The 26,006-nt window shown below is 35.8% G+C and overlaps 2 protein-coding genes across 6 annotated transcripts in view; one reads left to right on the top strand and one right to left on the bottom strand.

The window, feature by feature from the left end:
* Nucleotides 1-1,554: 1,554 nt before the first annotated feature.
* Nucleotides 1,555-23,991, bottom strand: sh3bp2 (SH3-domain binding protein 2). 5 transcript variants are annotated; one of them, XM_084104819.1, is made up of 13 exons: nt 23,833-23,991; nt 12,855-12,994; nt 11,181-11,283; nt 9,531-9,648; nt 9,364-9,431; nt 9,059-9,141; nt 7,136-7,192; nt 6,487-7,000; nt 4,735-4,846; nt 3,958-4,013; nt 3,629-3,707; nt 3,368-3,427; nt 1,555-2,732 (listed from the first exon to the last, which is right to left on the bottom strand). In XM_084104819.1, the coding sequence occupies exons 2-13, from the start codon at nt 12,988-12,990 to the stop codon at nt 2,577-2,579; spliced, it is 1,542 nt and encodes a 513-aa protein (XP_083960945.1). In that variant the 5' UTR covers nt 12,991-12,994; nt 23,833-23,991; the 3' UTR covers nt 1,555-2,576. The 5 variants fall into 5 exon arrangements, with proteins under 5 accessions (XP_083960945.1, XP_083960946.1, XP_083960942.1 ...); XM_084104820.1 differs by having other exon boundaries at nt 4,735-4,843; XM_084104816.1 differs by lacking the exon at nt 23,833-23,991 and adding an exon at nt 19,805-20,161 and having other exon boundaries at nt 4,735-4,843.
* Nucleotides 23,992-24,190: 199 nt separating this feature from the next.
* spp1 (secreted phosphoprotein 1) overlaps nt 24,191-26,006 on the top strand; it is a 43,504-nt gene continuing 41,688 nt past the window's right edge. The window contains exons 1-2 of the mRNA XM_084104821.1: nt 24,191-24,918; nt 25,544-25,627. The gene's annotated coding sequence lies outside the window, so the exon portion shown is untranslated. The remainder of the gene's footprint in view (nt 24,919-25,543; nt 25,628-26,006) is intronic.

Raw genomic sequence — 26,006 nt, 5'->3', positions numbered from 1 at the left:
TTGTGTCATTTTACCTCACACAGACACAGACATGCACTGAAAATTTCAAAAACTTTTAGCCTTTAATGTTCAAACCAGAGTCAGACAATGATGGAGAGACTCAAGAAGAAGTGACAACATATAGAATAATCTATAAATCATGTTCTGGGGGCGGGGTTTATGTAAATTTTAGGGTTCATGATGTCACTAAGCCGGGAGGAAGCTCGTGTAGTCCCTACCAGCCTTTGTTGTAGTCAACATTACACACTAACTAAAGTTAGAAAAGTGAAATCATAATCAACCACCCCTTTAATGCAGTCTTTTTGACAATTATCTTTTGCATAATCCTTTTTTCCTTTGACAAATTTTGACAGATCAGTTGGAATTTTGGATCATTCCACCCAAATCGTTATGAATTCTTCAAAAGTACTTATGCAATATAAAATATCCTGCTAGCCTACATTTGATTCTACTGGATATGGTCACTTTGAAAAGACATCAGGGACAGTGTATCAAACATCTGAGGAGAAGAGTAGTGATCAAAGATCCCTTTCTAAAAACAGGATTACATGAACAGGAGCAGATCAGAACATACGCTGGAACCTTTCATGCATATTGATCCTTTATTCAGAGGAGATCAATGTTGTCAGCAGAATCCAGACAGATCAGTGAGCAAGCACTATATTTACTCTGTTCATTAATCACCAGTCCTGACAGCTCAAGTCTTCTCTTCTCATTTGCTCTCGATACATCTTCGCCTCCTCACATCTGATTAAAGCTTTGAAGAATATTCCAACAATATCCTGTTTATCTTATGAGGTGATAACTTGATAAGTTGTGCATGCTAGGGGATGCAGGGAAGCTGTGGTAAAATTAACAGTAAAAATACATGAAACTGTAATATTGTGAAATATTATTACATTTTAAAATAACTGGTTTCGATATGGATATATGTTAAAATGTAGTTTATTCCTGTGATCAAAGCTGAATTTTCAGCATCATTACTGCAGTCTTCAGTGTCACATGATCCTTCAGAAATCATTCTGATATGATGATTTGATGCTCAAGAAATGTCGTGGCATCACATTAAGGCTCTTTGCAGGTCGTCCTGCTATTACAGCTCAGTTTTTCTTTGCTTAAGAAAAAAAATCATGCTAAATTTTAATCATCATCCATTATAATAATTTATTTAGCAGCCTCTCTTTAATTTAGTCACTCTGTTGCATATTAAATCTCTGCCTTAATCATGTTTGAATCCAACATGGCTTTCTGAATGTAAATCTAAGACTAGAATGAATAAAAATTGAAAGTAGTTTTTTACAGATTTAAACTTTTTAACTATTATTTTAACTATTTAAAATAGTACGGGAAACATATTAGCTTGGGACACTGAAATACTCATGTAATTTGTAAAATAAGCTTTTATGAAGCCTTTAATGCATTGCTCAGTTAGGTTTCACATAAATGATGTAACAGATTAGCATATATGGGGCCATTTTGAATTCTGACGTCATTTTCGAGCGGTAGATCTGCCACAGGTCCAGTTTTGTCATTTCTGAAATCATGCAACTTAACAAATGTAAAATGATTTTATTATGTGAGAAAAAAAATATTGTGTCATTCCTATTCTTATGATTTCATTTAGGCCTACATTTGTAAATAAAACAGGCCTTTTCCAGTGCTAAACTACTTTATTTTCAATAATCCACTTTACAGCTGTGTACAGTGTTATAGTATAAACATAACAATAACATCCAGTTATTAAATGACTTATATAATGTACAATATAATACAACATTTATACAATAAAGTAACAGATGAAATATTGCAAGAACATTCAGGCTTTTTTCATGTTGGAATTAAAAACAACCATGTGAATCTATCTATCTATCTATCTATCTATCTATCTATCTATCTATCTATCTATCTATCTATCTATCTATCTATCTATCTATCTATCTATCTATCTATCTATCTATCTATCTATCTATCCATCCATCCATCCATCCATCCATCCATCCATCCATCCATCCATCCATCCATCCATCCATCCATCCATCCATCCATGAATGATCTGGGCATGTTCTTGACAAGTTTGCTCGGTTACTGGCTTCAAATCTTTGAAAGATATTTTACTGTATCTCAGAAAACTCCTCCCCCAAATGCCACATATAACCAATGCAATCTGTGATTAATCACATCACATGTCAGTCAGGTGACTCTTGCTTTCTAATTGAGCGACTCTTAGCCAGAATAAGCTGCATTATACTAGCATTTGTGCACTAACGTACACATTTGCTATTCAATACTGTTTAATTCACTGGAACTCAAACTAAAACTGGAGGTTCCCTGAAAATCCATATTAGACTTACTAACAATGTGTCCATGTGGACTCACTGGACTTAAATTAACAGTTCATTAGCACTCATTTATAATCCGTATGATATTCAGAGTAAGACTGGCCACACATCCTCATGAGAGTGTGATGGTGACTCCAGCCAGTAGAGGGAGCTGTCTGCCGTGGGCCGGTCCAGGGCACATGTTCACACACAGAGCGGGCACATGTAGGTGTTTCAGCACAGGAGAGGAGGCCGAGGTCACCTGGGTGGGATGTAGCCGTATGGTATATGTAAGCACAGGGAGTAGTTGGGCAGAGAGTTGTTGCTGCTGGGCAGTGGGTGATTGTGGTAATGTTCAACCAGGGCAGATAAAGTGGGGAATGTCAGATCTGTCTCCAGGTAAACCCTGTGCTCCTGTAAATATAAAAGGGACATTTTTTGGTGAATTACCCAGAAATATGGTGCGACAGTGGCATTTCCTTAACATTCAGTAGCATTGGCATCCCATGATAGGACAGCATAGAACAGTTCTATTACTATTATTATTTTAGAAGTTCCTAATTTTGTTTTGGATTGCAGATTGCAGCATAATTTCTCTTCTCACAGTGTCTGAAATGGTCTACTCTGCTCTGATTGGTCAGATCGCTCAGTCTGTTGTGATTGGTCTTCTCTGCTCTGATTGGTCAGATGGCCCAGTCTGTTGTGATTGGTTTTCTCTGCTCTGATTGGTCAGATGGCCCAGTCTGTTGTGATTGGTCTTCTCTGCTCTGATTGGTCAGATCGTTCAGTCTGTTGTGATTGGTTGTGATTGGTCCTGAGTGGTTGCTAGATGTTAAATTACTGATCTCTATTATATGGTCTCTATGGTCTTTACCATTTTATGGGCAAAAACCTGATGCCAAATAGTGTGGGTCAAGTTATGTGCCAAATTTAAAATACTCCCTTGGTAATAGCAAATCTTGTCTTGGTAAACAACTTTCAGCATGATAATATTATAAGAGCATACAGTACATGTATTGTAGATTTAGAGTTCTTGAACAAATACTAACCTCTTCAAAGAGCCTGTAATTTCTGGCTTTGTTGATACCGCTGTCCCAAACAACCAGCACCTGTGTCAAATAGGAAAAAAGTGCAAGCACCGATAACTTAGATTTAAAAAAAATTTTTTTTTAGGAAAATATACTTTATTATTTTTAATAATTTTAAAAACAGACACTGTATATATATATATATATATATATATATATATATATATATATATATATATATTTGCCAGTCTATGTGTATTATGCATATTATGTTGACAGTACCTGTGATGTTTTCCCTGTTCCTGATTTTCGGATGCAGTACAGACCGTTCTGTGGGAGGTTGTACGTCTCCTTAAATATTCTGTAATCAGTAAGTAAAGACACAATTAAGAATGTAGTCAAACAAAGTGATGCATGGACTAGATCAGTGGTTCTCAACTGGTGGGTCACCACATGTAAGGTCTGGGTCCTCGAGTAAAAGCAGGCGAGAACAGTCTAAACTCTAAAGAGAGAGTACTGATACTGGTTCAGTTTACAGTACAATTACAATTCATTTCCACTAGAGGGCAGCAAGACAGAAAACTAACTATACACACAAATATTTCATTTACCTTTCAACATTACAGGTTTCCAACGTGTCCACGAAGACAGAGGGAGGCAGCTGCACCTGATGAGAAAAACATGTGAATAAATTATTATTATTGTTACGAGAAAAGGAGGTCAAAGGTAAGATACCCTTCCAATTTTAAAAAATAACTTATCTTGGTAAATGTTGCAACAGCAAAACAGAACAGAGAGTTTGAGAAATTAAGTCAAATCCCACACAATCTATTTTGGTTCAGCGTGTCATTGAGGAAGTGACTCACAGACTCTATAGATAGATAGATAGATAGATAGATAGATATAGACAGACAGACAGACAGACATATAGACAGACAGACAGACAGACAGACAGATAGATAGATAGATAAATTAATTTAATTTAATTTAATTTAATTTAATAATTTGATTTTGATTTTGAAAGCAATTTTGAATTGAATTAAAATTAATACTTAGATATACAGACAGACAGACGGACAGACAGACATATAGATATATATACAGACAGACAGACAGACATATAGATATATATACAGACAGACAGATATACAGACAGACAGACAGACATATAGACAGAGGAATGCTTTAGAGATTCTGAACACCACTCCTAAAAATGATGAAACTCTGAAGCAGAAACCGCATATTTACAAGAATTAGCTCATGCTGAGACTTCCAGACCTCAGATGCACCATCAACACATTTTGCTTCACATTGTCTTTTATTAAAAATGCACTTTATCAAAAACAGAATGGATAATGTGTCCACATTATCAGTTGAGGTAAACTTACATTTTCATAGTCATCATCGTCCGAGTCTTCGTTAATTCTGCTCGGCACTCGTTTTTTTAAAGGATTCTCTTCAATAGAAGAACGAAAACTTTGTCCATCCGGCGATTCTCTTCTAAGGAGAAAGGCACAGACAATATGTATAAATAACCTCCCTAAGTCTAAATATTACCAGACATACGTGAAAGTTCTTAGGTTATACACAGGTTATATGTGTGTGTGTGTGTGTATATATAGTATATGTATGTGTGTATGTGTGTGTGTGTGTGCAAGAGAGTGTATATGTGTGTGTGTATATATATATATATATATATGTGTGTGTGTGTGTGTATGTGTATAATTTAAAACAAGCTAAAAGCCATAATGAACAGATATTGCATGTCATAATCTTGGAGAAACACAATGGGCATTTAGGTGGTGTTCACAGATATTCAGTGTGTGGGAAGGAAAGCTTTAAGGTGTGACAGAAATCATGCTCTCTATCTCACAAGTAACGCCTGTAATCATAGTGACAGAAAATATACTAAGGTCAGTGGCATAACGCTTTTTTTGGTATTTTATTTTGTTAATTTTCTTACATTTTTTCTTAATTTTGTTAAAATTCTGAAAAACTAAAAATGCTATTCAGACATACAGTCACTTGAATACACCTCTTCAGTAATGAGCATGTCTTTCATTTAAAAATGAACATTATTTTAAGTAGTTGATCTATTATTATTATTTCTTAGAAAAAATACATTTAATATTCAATAAATAAATGACATTTTATAAACAAACAAACAAACAAACAATGCTTCACATCAAAAACTTTTGTTCACCAAATCAGAGTCATGTGGTACGACCAAAACGCAGAGATATGGAAGAAAAAAATGAGAGATCGTATCACATAAATGAGAAGGAAATGTTAGTTCTGGTTTCAAAATATCATGTGCTGTGAATTTCCAAAAACGTATTGTTTATGAATTTTTCTTTGCAAAAAGTTTGCAACAGATAAAATATTTCTTCAATATTCAGCTTATTAAAAATATTTATAATAATGATTAAGGTGTGTAAACTCACATGTATTCAAGGTGTAAAGAAAATATATGATTCATTTTTATTTTTTGACGCTTAAACCGTATGACATATTTAGATTCATTACATTTCTTGACAATTCTAAAAAAGTTTTTTAAAACCATTTGAAAACCAACATGAATATAATAATACAAAGAGTAAAAGTGTTGTTTTTTAAAATGTTTTTTTTTTTTCTAGCATGGACCCTTGATAACACTTTACAATAAGGTTTCATTTGTAAACATTAGTAAACTACATTAGTTAACATCAAAAGACAACAATGAATAACATTTATTAATATTAACATTTAAGACCAAATCAAATGTTGAATCTGTTAACATGTACTGTGAACTAACATAAACATTCAAGTTTAATTAATGCTGTAAAAATATTTAGCTCATTGTTTCATGTTAGTAAATGCATTATTTAATCTTAACAAATGAGACCTAATTGTAAAGTGTTGCTGATTTTTATTCTAAATGTTGAGGTATTTTGCGCCACTCCTGCTGCTTTCGTGCTCTCACATGTTATGTGGTCTAAACTCTCACACATGTGGTTAAATAAACTAAGTTACAGAATGCGGTTGTCGTTCTTGTTTTATAACTGGACTGTGCATGAACACAAATGTATTTAGACACGTGAGAGTGTGTGCGCTTCATCTCAACAAAACACAGAGTGTGCGTGTGAGCGTAAGACACTTACTGGAAGGAGGGTCTGCTGGGCTTGGGTTTGGTTGGTAAGGGAGGTTTGGGGATCTGTCCCATGCTCCTGTTATGAGCAGCGGAGGACAGGTGAGGCGAGACGGGACGGTGAGGTGTGGGCTTCACTGTCAGGTGCTGGTTTCCACTGTTCAGAATCACCTTCTGCAAGTTCTCAATGATGGGTAAAGTAGCTGGCGTATTCCCAATGAGAAATGCGTTCGGCTTCTTCTCGCAAGCGGGCATTGTGGAGAACGGGCCTGATATGGTCTTCATGCTGTTTGGTGGGGGTAAAGGAGGCATGGGACCAACGGGGCTTCTGGCGGACTGGTGCGAGTCTGGTTTCTCTAGATGTGGGGCGTACGGGAGGGGTGGAGGAGGACCTTTGGATGAACACAAAGGCTTTTTGAATGGAGGGGGGAGTGGAGGTGGAGGTCCTTTCGTGTGATGGATTTCTCTAGACGGCTGAAAGGGAACAGGGGGTGGTGGGTACGGTGGGGGTGGGACCGTGGGTCGACCTGGAAAAGAAAACATCAAACAGTTATTCCACTCAGTGGGTTTTGTCTAAGGTAGATCTTCTCAGACAATCTGAATGCAACCACAGTGGAATCGCTAAATATGCCGAGAAATGAGAAAGAATCAAGCATCTGTACCTGCTGATGTTGGAGACCCGTCCTCTCCATCGCTGTCTTCATCTTGTGTCATGTAATCTAAAATGAAATGAAATTAAATTGAATTGAATTTGAATATACCTCTTCTGTAATGAGCATGTTTTTTTATTTCAAAATTAAAATTATTTTAAGTTGTTGAACCTAAACTTTTATTATTATTTCTTAGAATTTGCTTTTAATATGTAATAAAAAAAAAGTTTAAAAATGCTTCAATTCAAAAACATTTGTTCGCCAAATCAGTCACGTGGTATGACAAACACATGAAAAATTATATGAGAAATGAGAAAAAATTAGAGACCATGTCATAAATAGATGAGAATGCAATGCTAGTTTTAAATGAAATGAAATTTCTCATGCATGATTTTTAAATTTGTATTTATTTTTATGCAATTTTATTTACAGACTACAAATATTTGTGTAAAAAGATTATTTGTTAATACATTGTTAAATGAAATAAAATATTTTTAAATTGAATGTGTATCATATACAATTTTATATAATTTAAAAAATTACATTTATACAGATTTAAAGTAAAAATACTTTTTACAGCATTTGTTAATCTTTGTTAATGTAAGTTAATAGAAATATAGGTCTTCATTGTTTGTTCATGCACGGTTACTTCACAGTGCATTAACTAATGGTAACAGATATACTTTTCTTTGTAAAAATTTCTAATGATATAAATATTGAAAAAAGGTTCTATATAGAACTCTAGGGTTCTTGACTCAATTTTATGCCAAACAGCTTCTATATAAGGATACATTTTTTTCTAGAGAAGTTTGTTACGCGCTGCTTAATTCATAAAATTTCCTTAAAAAAATGAATGAATTAAATCCGTTTGAAGTGCCTGACAGAACCCTTTGAGGTAAAGAGTATTAAGTGCTGTGAAAATATTGTTCATTGTACATTTATGTTAATTTAGTTCATTCACATGAACCTTATTGTAAAGTGCATGTTACCAAATTTTTATATTTCTAAATAAACAAATTTTTGTAGACCTATAATTTGCTATATGATTAAGTGAAATGAAACTATGAAATACTACTATTCAATATTTTTAAAATTAAGAGAAAAAAAGTGTTAATTAATTATTTTATTTAAACATTGCGCTTCAATTTAAGGTGTCTGTGTTACTGTGTAATTATACATTTAAGTACTGAGTAATAATAATTAACTACATGTATTTACTATAGGGTAAGGGTAGGATTAGGGTAATTGTAATTAATGAATTAATCACAATTAACACTAATTACTATAGTAACTACATGTAAAGTTTAACAACTGTAACTGTAATATAAAGTGTTACCACACGATAAATACAACCATGTAGGAAGACGCATCATGGTCATATTCCAGGATGACAATGTCAAGATTCATCAGGCTCAAGTTGTGAAAGAATGGCTGGGAGGAAGCATGAAGAATCATTAATGTTGTGAAATTAATGTTGTGATGTTGTTTCCATCAAGAGGTGCATCAATGTTTGGTCGAGATCTTGTATTGACAATGCAAGAGTCCAGCACTCTGTAAAGTCTCCTCCAGCACATCCCAAAGACTTTCACTGAGTTTAAAGTGTGAATGAATTCACGTGTGAAAATGATTCTTCATGCTTCCTCCCAGCCATTCTTTCACTGTTTGATCCCGATAAATCTTGACATTGTCATCCTGGAATATAGCCATGATGAACATGGTGAAAAGCTACACACTCCATCTATTAGGGTTAGAAGAACTGTTGCCAAACATATGTTAGAAACATAATAATCACTGCAATAATAATCCAATCATAGACTCTTAAGCATTTGCCAATTTAAATCCAAACTTTTGGACTATTTTCTTTTTTGGCTGGGCAGTGTATAATAGGTCCGTATAAAAGCGTAGTGATTTTGAAGCCCTGCGTGTCTCTCATACCTGCTTCAAAGTCCTCTTCAACAGGACTGATCTCCAGCGGTTCCTCTAAATGCCCATATATGCTCTCAGAATCCAAGTCATCACTATCAAAACACACAAGAAATTCATGAGAAAAGTGACACAGACGTATTACACAGACGTGCTGTGATTGAAAGAAAGAGGAAGAGGTGACGGCTGACATGTGACGAAAAAACTCTAAGAAAACGAAGGTACAAACGAGGGGGTGAAAAATGTTGTGTAAGCGTCATGCGTGAAATGTGACTGAGCTTTTCAATGGTGTTCGTTTAATGTGAGCAGAGTTTTACCTTGGAAGCGGCACGTCTCTTTTATCATTATAATGGTTGATTTCTTTTCTTAAGTTCCTCATCCATTTCTGTCAGAAGTGAAAAATACACATTTAAGTTTCATTGGAACTGATCAAAGAAACAAACACATGTTCAAGGTTGCGCAGTGCTGTCTGATGTGATCTCACCCTTCTCTCATCCTCACTCGCTGCTGAGAAATACCATGTCCGGTGTCTCTTACTGAAGTGGACGATCTTGAAGGGGAACACGTTGCTGGATGTCGTCTCCTCTGCTGCCCGCAGAACTCTGACGAGCACAGAAAGCAGTGTTGGGAAGATAAACTCATGGTGATGGATAAGAATAAATCAATTTTGTTTTTAATTTAAATGTACACTACTGTTAAAAAGTGGTCTGTAAGATTTTTTTTTTTTATCATAACACTTTTAAATTGATCAGTAAAGACATTTATAATGTTGCAAAAGATTTCAAGATTTAATAATTCAATTGTTTTTTGACTTTCTGTCTATCAAAGAATCACAGTTTCCACAGACACATTAAGCAGCAGCACAATTGATTTAAACATTGATAATAACAAATGTTTCTTGAGCATCAAATCCTCATATTAGAATGATTTTTGAAGGATCATGTGACACTGAAGACTGGAGTAATGATGCTGAATATTCAGCTCTGATCACAGGATTAAATTACATTTTAACATATATTCACATAGAAAACAGTTATTTTAAATTGTAACAATATTTCACAATATTACAGTTTCACTGTATTTTTGATCAAATGAGTGATGCAGTCTTGATGAGCAGAAGAGACTTCTTTCAAAAACAACAACAACAAAAAAAACTTTAAACTTTTGAACTCAAGTGTTTCCGTGTATGCAAAGTGTCATAAAAAACTAAAACAACACACAACACGTTTTAACCTTTTGATTGCTGATTATTAGTGGTGCTTTCAATCAGGATTATATGGTTTTACTGTATCCTCAGTGTCAGATACATGGCTAAAGGGTCCAGAATTGCAATGAACATGCAGTTAAGTGTCCGAAAACATCACATTCAGTTCACAATTAAGAATATTCTTTTAAAGCATATTCCATAATAAATATAATGTTATTATTATGGTAGCACTTTATTTTACAGTCAATGTACATATTCAATGTAGCATGTACATACTACGTACTTATTGTAGTAATGACACAAACTGGGTAATAACTAATGACCCTGAAGCTAACCTTAACTCATTAAATTACTCAGTATTTAAGTACACTGTAAATGTACTGTAAAATAAAGTGTTCTTCTAGGTCTTGCTCATCCGCGAACACTCCCTGTGCTCTGCTGTATTAATTCAGAGGGCTATTTTTACCCAAGCTCAGCCACACAATAATTACATGTTCACCATATGGCACAGTCAACCTGCTTAAGAGGAACTACTGCAGAATTCAACGCCCTTTCCATCACATTAACATCACGGAACAAATGGTATTAAACAGAACATACAACACACACGTGAACGCTGCATTCACATGCACAGGAAACACATATGAAGGCCAATCCGGTGCAGAATCGAAACTCTTGCACCTAAAAAAGTCTGCGTGAGGAGCGCACAGCTGTGGACAGGATGTGGCCTGCGATCTTGTCGAGATGGCCACCGGTTAACTTAACTCACAGACTGCGAAACTTAGCACAGAGGTGGGCTTCTGAAACTTTCTCTGGCTGAATGACCACAGATGCAGCGGAGCTTCACGTGAGCAAATGCAGGGTTGTAAGGGAAATACGATGCGAGCTGGTGGAAATAACCAATGGAAAATTAGCAGAATAACCAACCTGTTGTAGCCATTGAGGGAGAAAGCTCCTTGCGGTGAGGGAGAAGTACTGCTCTTGAAATAGTAGAGGCAGCCTTTGTGGATTATAATGAAGCGAAGCGGCCCTGTGGAATTGGCAGACAATCAATATGTTTCTCTTCAGCACATAAATGAAAAGCAAAAAAGTGTTTTTACACTGCCCGGACGAAAAAAGAAAAGAAAAAAGGCTCTGTTTGGATTTGAATTGGCAAATGCTTAAGAGTCTATGACTGGATCATTACTGCTGTGATTATTATGTTTCTGGCATTTTATATATTTGGCAACAGTTCTTCTAACCCAAAATGATGGCGTGTGTAGCTTTTCATTTCTTAAACAACCATGTAAGACGCATCATGGTCATATTCCAGGATGACAATGTCAAGATTCATCAGGCTCAAGTTGTGAAAGAATGGCTGGGAGGAAGCATGAAGAATCATTAATGTTGTGATGTTGTTTCCATCAAGAGGTGCATCAATGTTTGGTCGAGATCTTTTATTGACCAGACCTTTTAAGAGTCCAGCACTCTGTAAAGTCTCCTCCAGCACATCCCAAAGACTTTCACTGAGTTTAAAGTGTGAATGAATTCATGTGTGAAAATGATTCTTCATGCTTCCTCCCAACCATTCTTTCACTGTTTGATCCCGATGAATCTTGACATTGTCATCCTGAAATATGGCCATGATGTGTCTTCCTACATGGTTGTTTAAGAAAAGAAAAGCTACACTCCATCTATTAGGGTTAAAAGAACTGTTGCCAAACATATAACATGCTAGAAACATAATCATCACTGCAAAAATGATCCAGACATAGACTCTTAAGCATTTGCTATTTAAATCCATACAGTGACTTTGTTTGCAACATCTGTTTTCACCCTCTTTCTTACATTTCCGACACACGCTCTAAAGCGGTTGACCAATCACAACAGACTGGGGCCGAGTGACTAATCAGAGCAGAATACGCTTTTCGGAAAGCGTGTTTTAAAAGAAACCACATCTAAAACAGAACCTTCAGACAGAGTGAAAACGGGTGCTGCAACAATGTAAATTATGAGAAACATAAAGCGTTCTTTGAAAATTAAATCATGTAAACCCTCTAAACCCTCAAGTAGGCCCTCTAAAAAGTATAATAGGGACCCTTTAACAAACTGAGCCTTATTGTAAGGTTTTACAGAATATTCCAGGTTAGTCAACATGAAAAAGCATTTGGCAGCCTATTTAACTCCTGCATGGTTTAAACCTAACCACTATTAAATTACTAGGTTAAAACATTGTATTACCTACAACATTAGCCTAAACATTGATCTATAAAGCTGTGTAAAACAGTATGAGTAGGTCCTACTTTTCTGCATGGATGAACTTCTGGACATAATTCCTGAGGGTATTTCCTAAAACTTTACATTCCAAACCTGCATGAATTTATTTCTTCAGAAATAAAGAACAGGAAAGAAGATATTCTCCAAACAAACATTTACTTTCATTGGGAATATATATATTCTTTCCAAATATATATATTCTTTTCTTTTGGGTTTCACAGACGAAAGAGCGTCATACAGGTTTGGAACAACATGAGGGCGAGTTTCCTTTTCTCTAACAGATGTTAATGTATGTTCGATGTTTAGTCTATTGGCTGATGGATTCCAGCGAGCTGCAAAACTCACATTTCATCAGGCTGAACTGGCTGCCTCCTTTCTTGTGCAGATACCCAGACGAGGTGACTCCTCCCGGCATGGTGAGCAGATTCTGAGCTCCGATAGCCCTCATGGGAACGGGCCAGGAGACTGCTGGAGCAGCCATGTTTCTGTAAGTAAGGAAAGGCCATGTTGGTTAGCTATGGGGAAGGCAATTACCTTGCTATGACAATTACCTTGCTATATGGGGAAGGGCTGGGGTGTCTTATTTCATGATCACCTACTGCAGGGGGTGAAAACATCTGCACAACCACCACCTAACAACATCCCATCAGCCAGCCAAACACCTGCGGCCCCAGGCCTAGGGCCAAATCACAACTGTGCTGAAATTCAACACAATATTATCTGTATAAAACACTATTCAGGGCAAAAATAACTATCAAAATCAAATCTCTCTTCACGCTGCACAAATATTAAAACCTTTAAATTTGAAGGTTTATAACCTACATTAATGAACTCTACTTTTCAAGTTAGTGGGCCTATTCTGAAGATCTCTCTGCACTGCTGGTTATCTCGACATAAAGGTAAGCCTACAAGCCTTTCATTTTTCATTCGAAAGAATTGTTGAGCCAAATAATCTGTGTTCTTTCCCTACTCCAACTCACTATGGTAAACCTACAAATAACTAAAGAAAAGAAGGCCTGACTACAATGGAAGAAGATATGCTTACTCTCTCAGACGACATATTTCCAGATAAACATCTGGTGGAACTTATTATCAGCGATCTTGCTGTAGTTAATCGGAGTCATTCTGACATGGTGTTGACGGGCAGCCATGGTTAAACCTCAAACCCTCACTTTCACCAGTGCACTTCTGAAACCCAGCTGATGTAATAAACCCAAACAATGTTCCTCCGCAAGTAATGTTATATTTCTAACACAGAAATGGGTGATTTGAATGGGTTTTTGGTTAAATGCCTGAAATGAGGTCTGGGGTGAACACAGATATATTTTCACGTTTTTTTCTACAAAATGTGGTTGAAAATTGAAAAATGTGGTTGCTAACAACTCATTACTCAGTAGTCATGTCATTGTGTTTATAACTGTGCTCTTGCAAACTCTTTTAACTCAAACCTTGAGGAAAAATGTTTGGTTACACTTTATTTTAAGGTGACGTAGTTACATTGTACTTACTCAAGCACTGAGTAATATAAATGAATTACATGTACTTACTATATAGTTACGGTTAGGGTTAGGAAAAGGGTTTGGTTTACGGTTAGTTAGTTGTAATTGTGGATAATTTACTGTTATTACTATGGTAAGAACATGTAGTAACATGTATCTACATCACCTTAAAATAAAGTGTTATCAAATGTTTTTAAGGAAAGACTGAAAGAGCTGTCTGAAGCTTAATGATGGCGAACTTGAAGTCTAGCAAAGGTGGTGTAGTTTGTTTATTTACACTTCAAAATTCATGAAAGTTGTGTTCATTTGTGAAGACTATCACGATGAACAAAATATGTCCGAATTATAAACTTTTGTTGGTCATAGAGCTTATTTTCTGCAATAAAACAAAAGCTAATGGAATTATTATTATTTATTTTTTTTGTCGAGTGATCCAGGGTGATGCGACCTTACGGGTTTGGCCTACAAAAATACATCACTGTACACTTAAGTACTAATTTTGAAAATACTGGACCAGATGTTTTTCGTATGTCTGTATATATTGATGGAACTAGATAATGTTCCTTGAAACAAAGTGCTAAACCTGAATATATAAGGTATGAATTGTGAGTGAAAGCATTTTTAAAAACCCTTATCCTTACATAATACATATCTAGAAAATCATGAACAACTGGAAAAGTCAAGCCTTTGAATATTGTGGGGGGCCTTGGAGGAAAAAAGGTTGAGAATAGGTCAGCGATAAACAAAAACCTTCGGCATCTAAACTGATAATACTGAAACCAGACATAACAAATTACAGACATAACAAATTACAGACATAACAAATTAAAAGGACATGCTTATAAACACATTGAGCAAACCCAGTCAAAACATGAAGATGAGACAGTCGTTAATAATAAACAATGAAAAAACACAACAGCCGTCCAAAGAGACCTATCACAGAAACCCTAACAAAGTTCCAGCTATAGATCCACAATTTCCAAATAACATTAGTGATATCAAGAGAATTCTTAGGAATATGACTACATAATCATAAACTCCACATAATTGTACTTCAATTAAGAACCGAACTCCAAACAAACTTCTCCAAACACCCACCCACACTGTCCCATGATCCTCAATCTGCTCCCTGACTCCACAATCGACGCTTACCTTCTGCTGACGCATCTTCTGATGCTCTGCACCGCTGGATTCTCGCTGAACATATCGCCAGAGGAGACTAGAGATCACAGAGAGCTTGAGGACGTACTCGTCTCCACCACAAAACTTCCAAACCTCCAGCAAAAACCTTGAATCTGGCCGGGACACTGAAAGGACAGGAAACTCTACATTTCCTTTGGAAAATTCAAGCCCTTCTGGGCTGTCGAGCGCACAGAGGAATTTGCTTATCCGGCGCGGGACGTCTGAGCGCCAGTCAGCAGATATAGATGGGAACGGAGGAAAGTCCATCTAACACTGGGTGGAGTGGCGAGATTAGAATCCCATGGGACAATTTTGCCCTAAATGAGAAGTCTAATGGTAGCGTAGTGGAATCTCATCATGACATTATAATATCCAACCAAAGAATTATGGTTCAGGAGCGAGCTTGTGGCAAGAGGATCCTATTTTTAGGAGTTAAGTAGAAGTTTAGTGTGGCACTGTCAGCAAAGTTCTCTTGACCTTCTTGCATACTTCACTTCAAGGAAATTAAAATAACTAAATGTCACTGTGTTTAAGAAGGTTGTGCAAGAACATACAAATTATCCACCAAATCAGCGAAACGTAAAATTGTTAGGCCTACAAATTGCAATGAGTGTGTAGTTTTTTAGTGGTGTTTCATAAGCCAGCCTCACTATTACTATTTTAACATCCTCTTGAGCCAATGTATTAAAAAAGGCTGCATTACTGATCCTGCAGTGTTTGTGCTACGCCAAAACAGAAATATATATTTTGAATCTAAAAAATCTAAAATTCTTGTACACTTTATGGCAATCTTTGTATTTATGTTCATATGGTTTCGAAAAATTATTTATTATCATTTTCAACAAAACTTTAAATATCATATATTTTCCCTACACTTCCTTTGTTACACTAAAACATATATTTAAAAAAAGTTTTTTAGACTGATTAAATATAAGTAGGACGTTTTCATGTCATGAATTATTAATTACAAAATTATCATTTTTGGCATGCTCCAAAAAATATCAAAATTAATTAAAATGATAAATTAAAACATGTTCAAGTCTTTGTTTGCAAACATTAATAGGGACAAAAATGTCAAACCTCTTCTCATCAACAACCTTCAACCCTGACAACCTTCAAAAGACAGCTGAAAACCCATCTATTCCGTGAGCACTTAACCTCATAAAAAAAAAAAAAAAAAAAAAAAAAAAACACCTTTCCCTCTAAAACCTCACTTATCGGGCTAATGTGACTCCGAATAATGCCTGAACTTCGTATCTTGAGCACTTCTTGCGTTGTTTTTGTTTTTGCCCCTTCATGATGACTCGCTTAATCTAGTCCTAACTTGTAAGTCGCTTTGGATAAAAGCGTCTGCTAAATGACTAAATGTAAATGTAAATGTAAATGTAAATCAACATATTTGGCTATTTTCCCCACCCACATTATTATGATAATGTCAGCGGAAAAGTACAGTTTTTTCAGAGGCAGAGCAAGTTATTTTGATATGTAATTTGAAAAGTTATTTTTTTCTTTGGAATATAATGGAAACAAAATAGTAAATATCAAGCAATGGGCAATGGGTTGTTTACATTATGCATGCCCATGTGATAAATTCCTTCTCCAAAAAAAATAAAAAATTTTTTTTAAGTAGCCTATTACTCAGAATGACCCAGCAATGCCCTGCTACTGCAAACAAACACATGGGTTGCTCTAAGCTATGAAGTATTAATCTTAAATCTCCAAAAAACCACAGTGATAATGTCATGCTCTTGGAACTGCAACAAAATAGCAGGGTGGAGAAGATTTCAGCCTTATTCAAACAACTTTCCGATCCTGCGGATGTGTCCTCATGTGCTCAGCATGAAGTGATAGGAGGTCAAACACAGTTTACAAGTGCATTTATTTTTTAAATGTGATGTGAATTTCAGAGGGTAAGAATGTAGCACAGATCTTGATTATCCATCGGGAATTGATTGGATCATGAAAAGCAAGCATTTCATGCCAGAATGAAGCCACATGATTGGAGAAGAGGCCGCAATGATTTGAATGAGGATAAAATTATTACATTTAGATAAAAAAAAGAAAAAAACTCTGTATAATAACTTGAATCATTCAGAAAAAGACTACAAATGTGGGAACTGAAGAAGTAAAAATGGGATGAAAGGAATGAAAACTGTGTCCTTCTCTAATGATCTTGAAAGAAGATTCAAGCCAACCAGTCCGCAAGAACAAGAAAACGGGCACTGAAACACATTTGTCTATTTTCCCCTCCCACGTTGTTACGATGATGTCAGAGGAAAAGTTAAGCTGTTTCAGAGGAAGAGCAAGATATTACATTTTGATTAAAGATTATCAATAAAGTGTTTTTTTTCCGCTTTAGGATAACATTATTTACAGTAAGACCAGGTGTGTGTATATGTAAAATGAGTAGTATCAATTTCCTCTGAAAGCAATATAATATATCATACCTCAGTGGCGTGTCAGACTTTCCACACAAGATTGTTTTCAGCTTGTGACATTTTAACAATGTTTCCATTCACGAGTCAGTGACCAGAACTTAACCTGCTCTTAAAGTGTGGGTGAATATGTAAGAAATAACCAACGACTAAGCCATTTTAATGCACCACAATGGGGCAAAAAAAAAAAAAAAACACCCGACGCAACCAAAACAAGCCAGACTGACTGCTGAAAACCCCTTTAAACTGACTGGATAACATACCTTATCTAGCAACCATACAATTTTGAGTAATAGAAGTGACAAATGAAAGTCAATTTGATTTCATACTAAATCTAAGATGTCACCCATCCAGTTAGTGACGCCAACAACTAGCAAACATGCTCAGATATCTTCACTTATGACTCTAAGTGATGAAAGTGTGTCACTCAAGCAAAGTTGTGATAGATAGTTAACAGTGTCAGGTTGTCTAATCTGGAAAGCCCTGTAAAAACTAGAACAAGGGTTTAAATGTTAATAGCACAGCTAAAAGCTCATTAAAACACCTGTTAAAACTGGACTGCATATTGTATGGTTAACCATTTGTAGGCAAAGTCAGATTTATTGGGTACAACGATCCAATGAGCGCTTCTGAGAATGAGCTAATCAGGATTTTCCAGGTTAGTGGTGTGAAATGTCAGCAGTACAGTAAGTACACCAGATGTCTGGTTGATGTTGCACCTAAACCGGCGTTTCTTGGCCAAAATGGACTTTCTGCTGCTACAGTCTGATTATACATGAATAATACACTTACACTCGCTTTAAGTAAAAACTAACATTAAAGCATACATTGTGAATTGATTTATCACAAGCTTTCTCACTGAGAGGATCATTTCCTTATTATGTTAATATTACAAACCAAAGATAAGAAAATAATCTGTGGGCAACAGTTTCAGTTATTATTTTTGCTCTGCACGTACGTCCTTCCTTCATTTCCTGCATTTCACCTAAAATACAGCTTGAGCCCTGCTTTCAATAAAGCAGAACATGATGCACAGCCTCCATCAACAGCACATGAAGTTTTGGTAATGCTTTAGAATAATGATCCGTCATTAATAAGTAACTATGCAGTACTACATTAACACTTCAGCTTCTACTATTAACTATTATGGAAACAAGCTTAACTAATGAGTAAGTACTGTAATATCGAATTTAGGACTAAGATAGTTCCATCTACTTCCAAAAACATCATTTTCACTTTAAAATAGTGGTCCAGATCACTAGTAGTTCCTGGTAACACTTGAGTAATTAGTGATGCATTTTATGACTATATTCAGAGTAAAAATTATGACTCAGACACACATAATGTTCTTTATAATTTGTCAGTTAGTTAATATCTATTAATGATGCCAATCTCATTCAGTAATTATTGCTAAGGAACTATCTCCTAAATTTCATATTACCTACTGATTAGTCAAGCTTGTTTCTATATTAGTTAATAGTAGTAGGTGAAGTGTTAATGTAGTACTGCATAGTTACTGATTAATGAAGGACCATTATTCCAAAGTGTTACTGAAGTTTTTTTCAAACATCTGCCCACAGATGTTAGTCAGAACATAATTTCATAGTCTGCTGGATGTGCCCCCACATTATAACGTGTAGAATGCAAAGTGTATCCTGTCTGAAAAGGTCATGTGAACACCTTGAACACGGGGTAGGAGTTTAGTGGTAAAGGTGTAGTGTAACATCCATATTGTGGCCTTGAGTACAGCAGGGGTTTTCCCTGCAATCATTATGAATGAAAAACACGTACATTTGAAACACATTTAACATTTAACACTTTACATTAAATCTGCTACCTAAATTTGACCAGATCCACATGACTGGAGATAAACTACAGATTATGTGCGAACAACACTCATAGGTAGAACTGTACTCTGATTCACTTCAGTCGAGCACCACAAACCACCCACCTTCTCAATTGTCTTAAAAACGAAAATAAACCAATGGTTCCCATTTACTTTCTTAATACACATGGTCTACCACAGCACTAGCTCACAATACTGTAGTAACCCTCAAACTTGTGCGAATTACTTTCACTTTTCAAACAAATTGATAACAAAATACTCTTTCGTACATCAGTGTTGTTGCAGACATTCAAATGGACAAAGACACAGAAGTGAAGAGACCCGCAGACTTACTTGTTACAGAAATCCTGGATGCACATCTTCGCATGCGACTGTTGTAAATGACTGAAGGAACGATTTTTTTTCATCGAAAGAGCCATTCGTACTGGCTGGTTTTTGTCACCATGTTTTACTGGTTGATGTTTAGCGTACGGTCGGAAGTTGAATGAGTTAGTTGAGGGTTCAGGCAGGACCAATAGAGCGAAGACGGCCTGTGATCTCAGGCTCACGCACAGTGCAAGTCATTTCCTCTCAGGGCCCACACTGGCGTGCGCTTTTTCTGTGTCACAAAGTCACTTCCTTCTGGTTGCTGTATGGACAAACTGATTGGCCAAAGTTCTCAGGACTTGAATTCACTGGTAGGGACTTTCCACCTCTTTTAACATGAAATTACGTCGTCGAGACAGCTACTCTGACAAACTTGCAACAGCGTTTGTTGATTTCTAGAAATGTCTCAAAGCTCAATTCTAGGACACTGTGTTGATTTATGTATCTAAATGACCTATACAACTACCAAAGCCTGAAAACAGATCATTTTGTGTGAAACTTAATAGTTTCATCATGGTTGAGTGTAGGCTAGTGTCAATATTAGTATGAACCATTGAACCATTCCTTAATCCTACACTGTAAAAAGTGAATAGTTGGATCAACTTAAAAAAATTACTTCAATTGGTAACACCTAAAGAAATTAAGTTTTCTCAACTTAAATGATCACGTTTTATCATGAAAAACGTGATAATTTAAGTTGAGTAAACTTAATTTCTTTAGGTGTTACCAATTGAAGTAATTTTTTTTTAAGTTGATCCAACTATTCACTTTTTACAGTGTAATTACAAAATTTTGGGTAACACTTTATTTTGATGGTCCCTTTTGAACATTCTGTTGACTATAAGTAACTTTGCAACTACATGTCAACTAACTCTCATTAGAGTATTAGTAGACTGTCTGCTTAATATCTGCTAACTCTTTATTGTGACGATCCTCAACAGACATTATACTGACTATAAGTAACTTGGAAACTACGTCAACTTATTCTACTAACCTGAACCCTACCAGCCTAATACTCTACTAATACTCTACTAATACTCTAATGAGAGTTAGTCGACATGTTGGTGCAATGTTACTTATAGTCAACAGAATGTGTGAAAGGGGTCATCAAAATAAAGTGAAACCAAACTTTGATGTGTAACCTTTGAGGTTTCTGCTACATGAATGATACCTCATATGTGTGCTTTTACTTTTCTAAATAATCATACATACAATTGTCATGAAAATGGGCAATACAATCCTTTGGTCTTACACTGATTTAAGGCCCAAATCAAATCTTGGGTCAGAAACTCTTTGACCCATTAGTAGCCCTGGAAATTATCCAGAACAGACGGCCAATGCCCAAGCAACCTCTTACATCGCGGCGGCAACTTTTTCCACAGGCATGAGCAACTCATTGTAAAAGAAAAAAGTTTACATTTACATTTTGAACACCAGCATTTAGTCAAATATGGTCAGCTTCCTGAAGAAATACAGGTATTTGCAAAAAGTGTTTTCTTACTTCCCTATTACATGAACACAGTTGCCTATATAATACACACCAAACTACATAAACTCTGTGATCAAGACAGATCAGAATGTGTAACACAAACTGTTTTTTTTTTTTTTTGCATCAGACTTTACAGAGAATTAAAACTCAGGTACTTCAGTTATTTTGAAAAGTGTAACCATAGAGTTACTAAAATACTAAATTTAATCTTTCACATAGAAACATAACATTTAAAATGACCCATCAGTGTCAAAAAGCAAAACAAATTTCAAACTCTAGTTAATATATATCTGCATAAAGTATATGACGCCCAACATAATCTAACTGATCTTCAAACCAATGTACATACAGTGGTGGACAGAATTAATGGCACCCCTGGTAAATATGATAAAAAATGGCTGTAAAAAAATAAATCTGCATTGTTTATCCTTTTGATCTTTCATTCGCAAAATTCTAACCTTTCATTGAAGTAAAAGAATTGAAATTGGGGGGTAAATCACATTATGAAATAAATGTTTTTCTCCAAAACACGTCGGCCACAATTATTCATACCCCTAGATTTTTTTACGAGTAAAATATCTCTGAAGTATATTCCCATTAATATTTACCTTTATTTAGCACACCAGGGTGACTAGGAACATGAAATTGTCTAGCCATGACTTCTTGTTTCACAGGAGTATAAATATGAGGAAACACAAAGGCCAAATTTCTTTAATCATCCATCACAATGAGTAAAACCAAAGAATATAGTTCTGATGTGCAGCAAAAGATTGTTGAGCTTCACAAAATAGAGAGTGGCTGTAAGAAAATAGCTAAATAATTGAAAATCCCCATTTCCATCATCAGGGCAATAATTAAGAAGTTCCAATAAACTAAAGATGTTACGAATCTGCCAGGAAGAGGACGTGTGTCTATATTGTCTTAATGTACGGTGAGGAGGAACGTTTGACTGGCCAAAGACTCTCCAAAGATCACAGTCAGACACGACTGGAACTTCAAAAGGGACCAGATTCTGTGGTCAGATGAAAAAAAAAGGGGCTTTTTGGCAGCAAACCCAGCAGATGGTTTTGGTGCAAACAGGGATAAAAAGTCCCCCATGCCCACGGTTAAATTTACTGCTGGATCTTTAATGTTGTGGGCCTGTTTTTTTTGCTGGAGGTCCTGGACTTCTTGTTCAGATACATGGTATTATGGATTCTAGCAAATACCAACAGATAAAAAAATGAAAACCTGACAGCCTCTGCTAGAAATCTTATAATGGGCCGTGGTTGGATCTTCCATCAGGACAACGGTCCAAAACAAACATCAAAATCAACACAAAAATGGGTAACTGAGCAAAAAATGAAGCTTCTGCCATGACCGTCCCAGTCCCCTAAACTGAACCCTATAGAAAATGAGTGGGCTGAACTGAAGAGAAGAAGCACCAACATGAACTTGTGAATCTGAAGGATCTGGAGAGATTCTGTATGGAGGAATGGTCTCTGATCTCTTGTCAGTTATTCTCCAAACTCATCAGCCATTATAGAAGAAGACTCAGATCTGTTATCTTGGCAAAAGGAGGTTGCAAAAAGTATTTAATAACAGGGAGCCAATAATTATGGCCAGTGTGTTTTGGAGAAAAGCTTTTATTTCATAATGTGATTTACCCCCCACTTTCAATTCTTTTACTTCAATGAAAGGTTAGATTTTTGCCAATTTTTTGAATGAAAGATCAAAAGGATAAACAATGCAGATTTATTTTTTACAGCCATTTTTTATCTTATTTACCAGGGGTGCCATCAATTCTGACCACCACTGTATTTCAAAACCACTAAATGATCACATAATTATTTTTGAAATATTTGATTATATAAGTAACGTTGCACCTACATGTCAACTAACTCTCATTAGAGTATTAGTAGAGTATTAGTAGAGTATTAGTAGACTGGTAGGGTTAATAGAATTAGTTGACATGTAGTTGCAAAGTTACTTAAAGTCAATATAATGTCTGCTGAGGATCATCACAATAAAGAGTTAGCAGATTTTAAGCAGACAGTCTACTTGTACTCTAATAGTTGTAGTTAGATAATATATATATAAATAATAGAAATAGATAGTTGACATGCAGTTGCAAAGTTAGTCAATATAATGTTCAAAAGGGACCATTAAAATAAAGTGTTACCAAAGACTCAACTAAAGTAGGCTGTCATTACAACACCGGCACTGCACTTACTACGATGATATACCTAATTTTTGGTTTCATTTAGGAAAGGAAAGTATTCCTTCTACAACATCCTCTAAATATAAAATTGAGCAGAAATCCCCTGCTAGAGGATATGAATTCAAACGATTTCCTTCTCCTTTTCATCTGTCCGGTGGTAAGTACACAAGTTACGTTGCCTCTCCAGATTCCCATGATCAACCACAATATTTTAAAGCAAAATCAAAATCTATAAAGCCTCAATTAACAGAGTGCCTTGCATGCACCATGACAATGAATTTCTTTTAAAATAACAAAAGGACTTACCCATTGAGATGATCTAATGGAGGCTTGGCTTGCACGCTTAAAGTGAGTGGTTACTAGTGAGCACAAGTCCACTTCCTCTCTTCTGCACTTAAAAATGTTATGATCCTCCCATTTACAACTCTGCCTTTGTTCTGTTGCTCATCAAGAGCTGGTTCCTATCAGCCGCTCTGCCCTGAATATCTTAACACTATTCTTTGCACTGCATAATTATCACAGTTTCTGAGATATTCACTTCTAATTCTAATAATTTAGTTTGATTATCCACTTTAGACATTTTAACTATATGTACTGTACCTTTGCAAGTTCATGTAAATTAACTCTCATTAGAGTATTAGTAGACTGTCTGCTTAAAATCTGCTAACTCTTTATTTTGATGCTCTTCAACAGACATTATACTGACTATTAGAAACTTTGCAAGTACATGTCAACTTTATTCTACTAACCCGAACCCTACCAGTCTGCTGATACTCTAATGAGAGTTAGTAGACGTGTAGGTGCAACGTTACTTATAATCAACAGAATGTGTTAAAAGGACCATCAAAATAATGTGAAACCACATTAAGTGCCTAATGGGTTTTTAATATACTTATAACTGAAACTGGATTTAGAGGTGGACTATAGGGACAACTAATGTCCCAGTTAGGCAGCATTCATGACATTAATAAATAAATATGTTGCTATTATTGTATTCTGTTTCATTATGTACTGCAATACACTGGGGTGCAAATAGTATCTGCCACTTTTTTCACTAACAATAAATAACTATTGGGATCTTACTGTAACTTACATGTAGAGAAAATAGACTCTGCATTAAAATAAAGCCAGTAATATCTGATTAAAAGCAACGGTTGACTGAAAAAACGACACAAGCCCACAAAGAGAGGAAGTACTATAGAGGCTGTGTGGTTGTAGGCTTCCAGAAAGTGGCATGTAAATGAGCACAGTGAAGTGAGAACTGACTGCGAGCGTTGTAATGTCTTATTGTTTGTTTTCCATGTAACTTACCACTGTCGTGCACCCACACGGGGCTATTCGAGAACATTTCCATAAAGAACAGACATGAAAAACACCAACAGAAAGAGAAATGTAAGAACATTTGTAAGAAGATTTGTATGTAAACTTTACCACAAATTGTTTTATATAAATAGTTCTGTCCATTTTCGGGTCTGTATGTTTTCCTAAACAAATCTTATAGCAATAGTGAGTGAAAAACGGTGAGCGAACGGTGAGACAAATTTTCCACTTGAAAGATGTTTACGATTTTCAAGCCGCATTCACGTTAACCGTATGGAAATGCTGCAGAATGCAGAATCAGCAATGCATCTTTTGTTGCTAACCTCTGACTATCACTATTTTGAAAAGTGATCTTTGCACATGAAGAACCGGTTTCATTTGTAGACGACGGAACCAAAGACTTTAGATATACGAAGACAGTACACTCACATGGGAGAAAGTGCAACGCAAATATGGCGGAATAAGTCCCGCCTTTTAAATAAAAGAGCCAATCACCAGTTGCTATAAAAACAGTCAGGGTTCTGAGACACACACTGCGCATCTCGCCTGAAAAACACAGTTTTTTTTGGACATGATTTGAGTGTTTAGAAACTAAATTTATGAGACAGTTTCTGTCAGATTTCATTGGTGATTTCAAATATGAAATTTAATCATAAGCTTGGTGAACAGCTTTGGAGAATTTGATGTTTCCCCTCAGAGATTCAAGAGCTGTGCTTGCTGAGGGGCGTTTCAAAGATGGCCGCCGAGTGACTTGCCTTTGTTGGAACCAACCAGATCACAAGTAAGACGCATATTAGCGCTTTTCCTAACATCAAAGGTAAAATATATATGCCTATTGATAAGTATGTTGCTGAAGCCCCAACTTCATTAAATATCCAGGACCAACAAGCATGATGCCACGGGCTCAGGGTTTGGTTGACTAGCATCAGCACTGGTAGAAGAGGAATCTAGTATCAAAAAGTATGATTATTGCATCATTCGCTATATGCCAAATGCCTTTAATTTGTTTGTCTTTCACCTGTAACCAGATAAGATCTAGACAAAGACCTTCATTCAACTTACTGTGTGAGATGCGATTTTTAAAATAGTCAAAAATATTTTATATAAACGTTTGGGGTCAGTAAGATTATGTCTCTTATGCTCATCAAGGCTGCATTTAT

The sequence above is a fragment of the Abramis brama genome (assembly GCF_963993115.1).
Source record: "Abramis brama genome assembly, chromosome: 25".
Classification (NCBI taxonomy): domain Eukaryota; kingdom Metazoa; phylum Chordata; class Actinopteri; order Cypriniformes; family Leuciscidae; genus Abramis; species Abramis brama.
This window is presented reverse-complemented; position numbering and strand designations above follow the sequence as displayed.

What these genes read in the sequence shown, in the direction of transcription:
- sh3bp2 (XM_084104818.1), bottom strand. Translation starts at nt 19,890, where the DNA reads ATGGCTCTTTCGATGAAAAAAAATCGTTCCTTCAGTCATTTACAACAG. An exon ending in TCCCTCAATGGCTACAACAG is followed by an intron (nt 9,649 to 11,180) that starts GTTGGTTATTCT and finishes TGTGCTCGTCAG; the next exon opens with AGTTCTGCGGGCAGCAGAGG. An exon ending in TGAAGAGGACTTTGAAGCAG is followed by an intron (nt 7,193 to 9,058) that starts GTATGAGAGACA and finishes ATTTCATTTTAG; the next exon opens with ATTACATGACACAAGATGAA.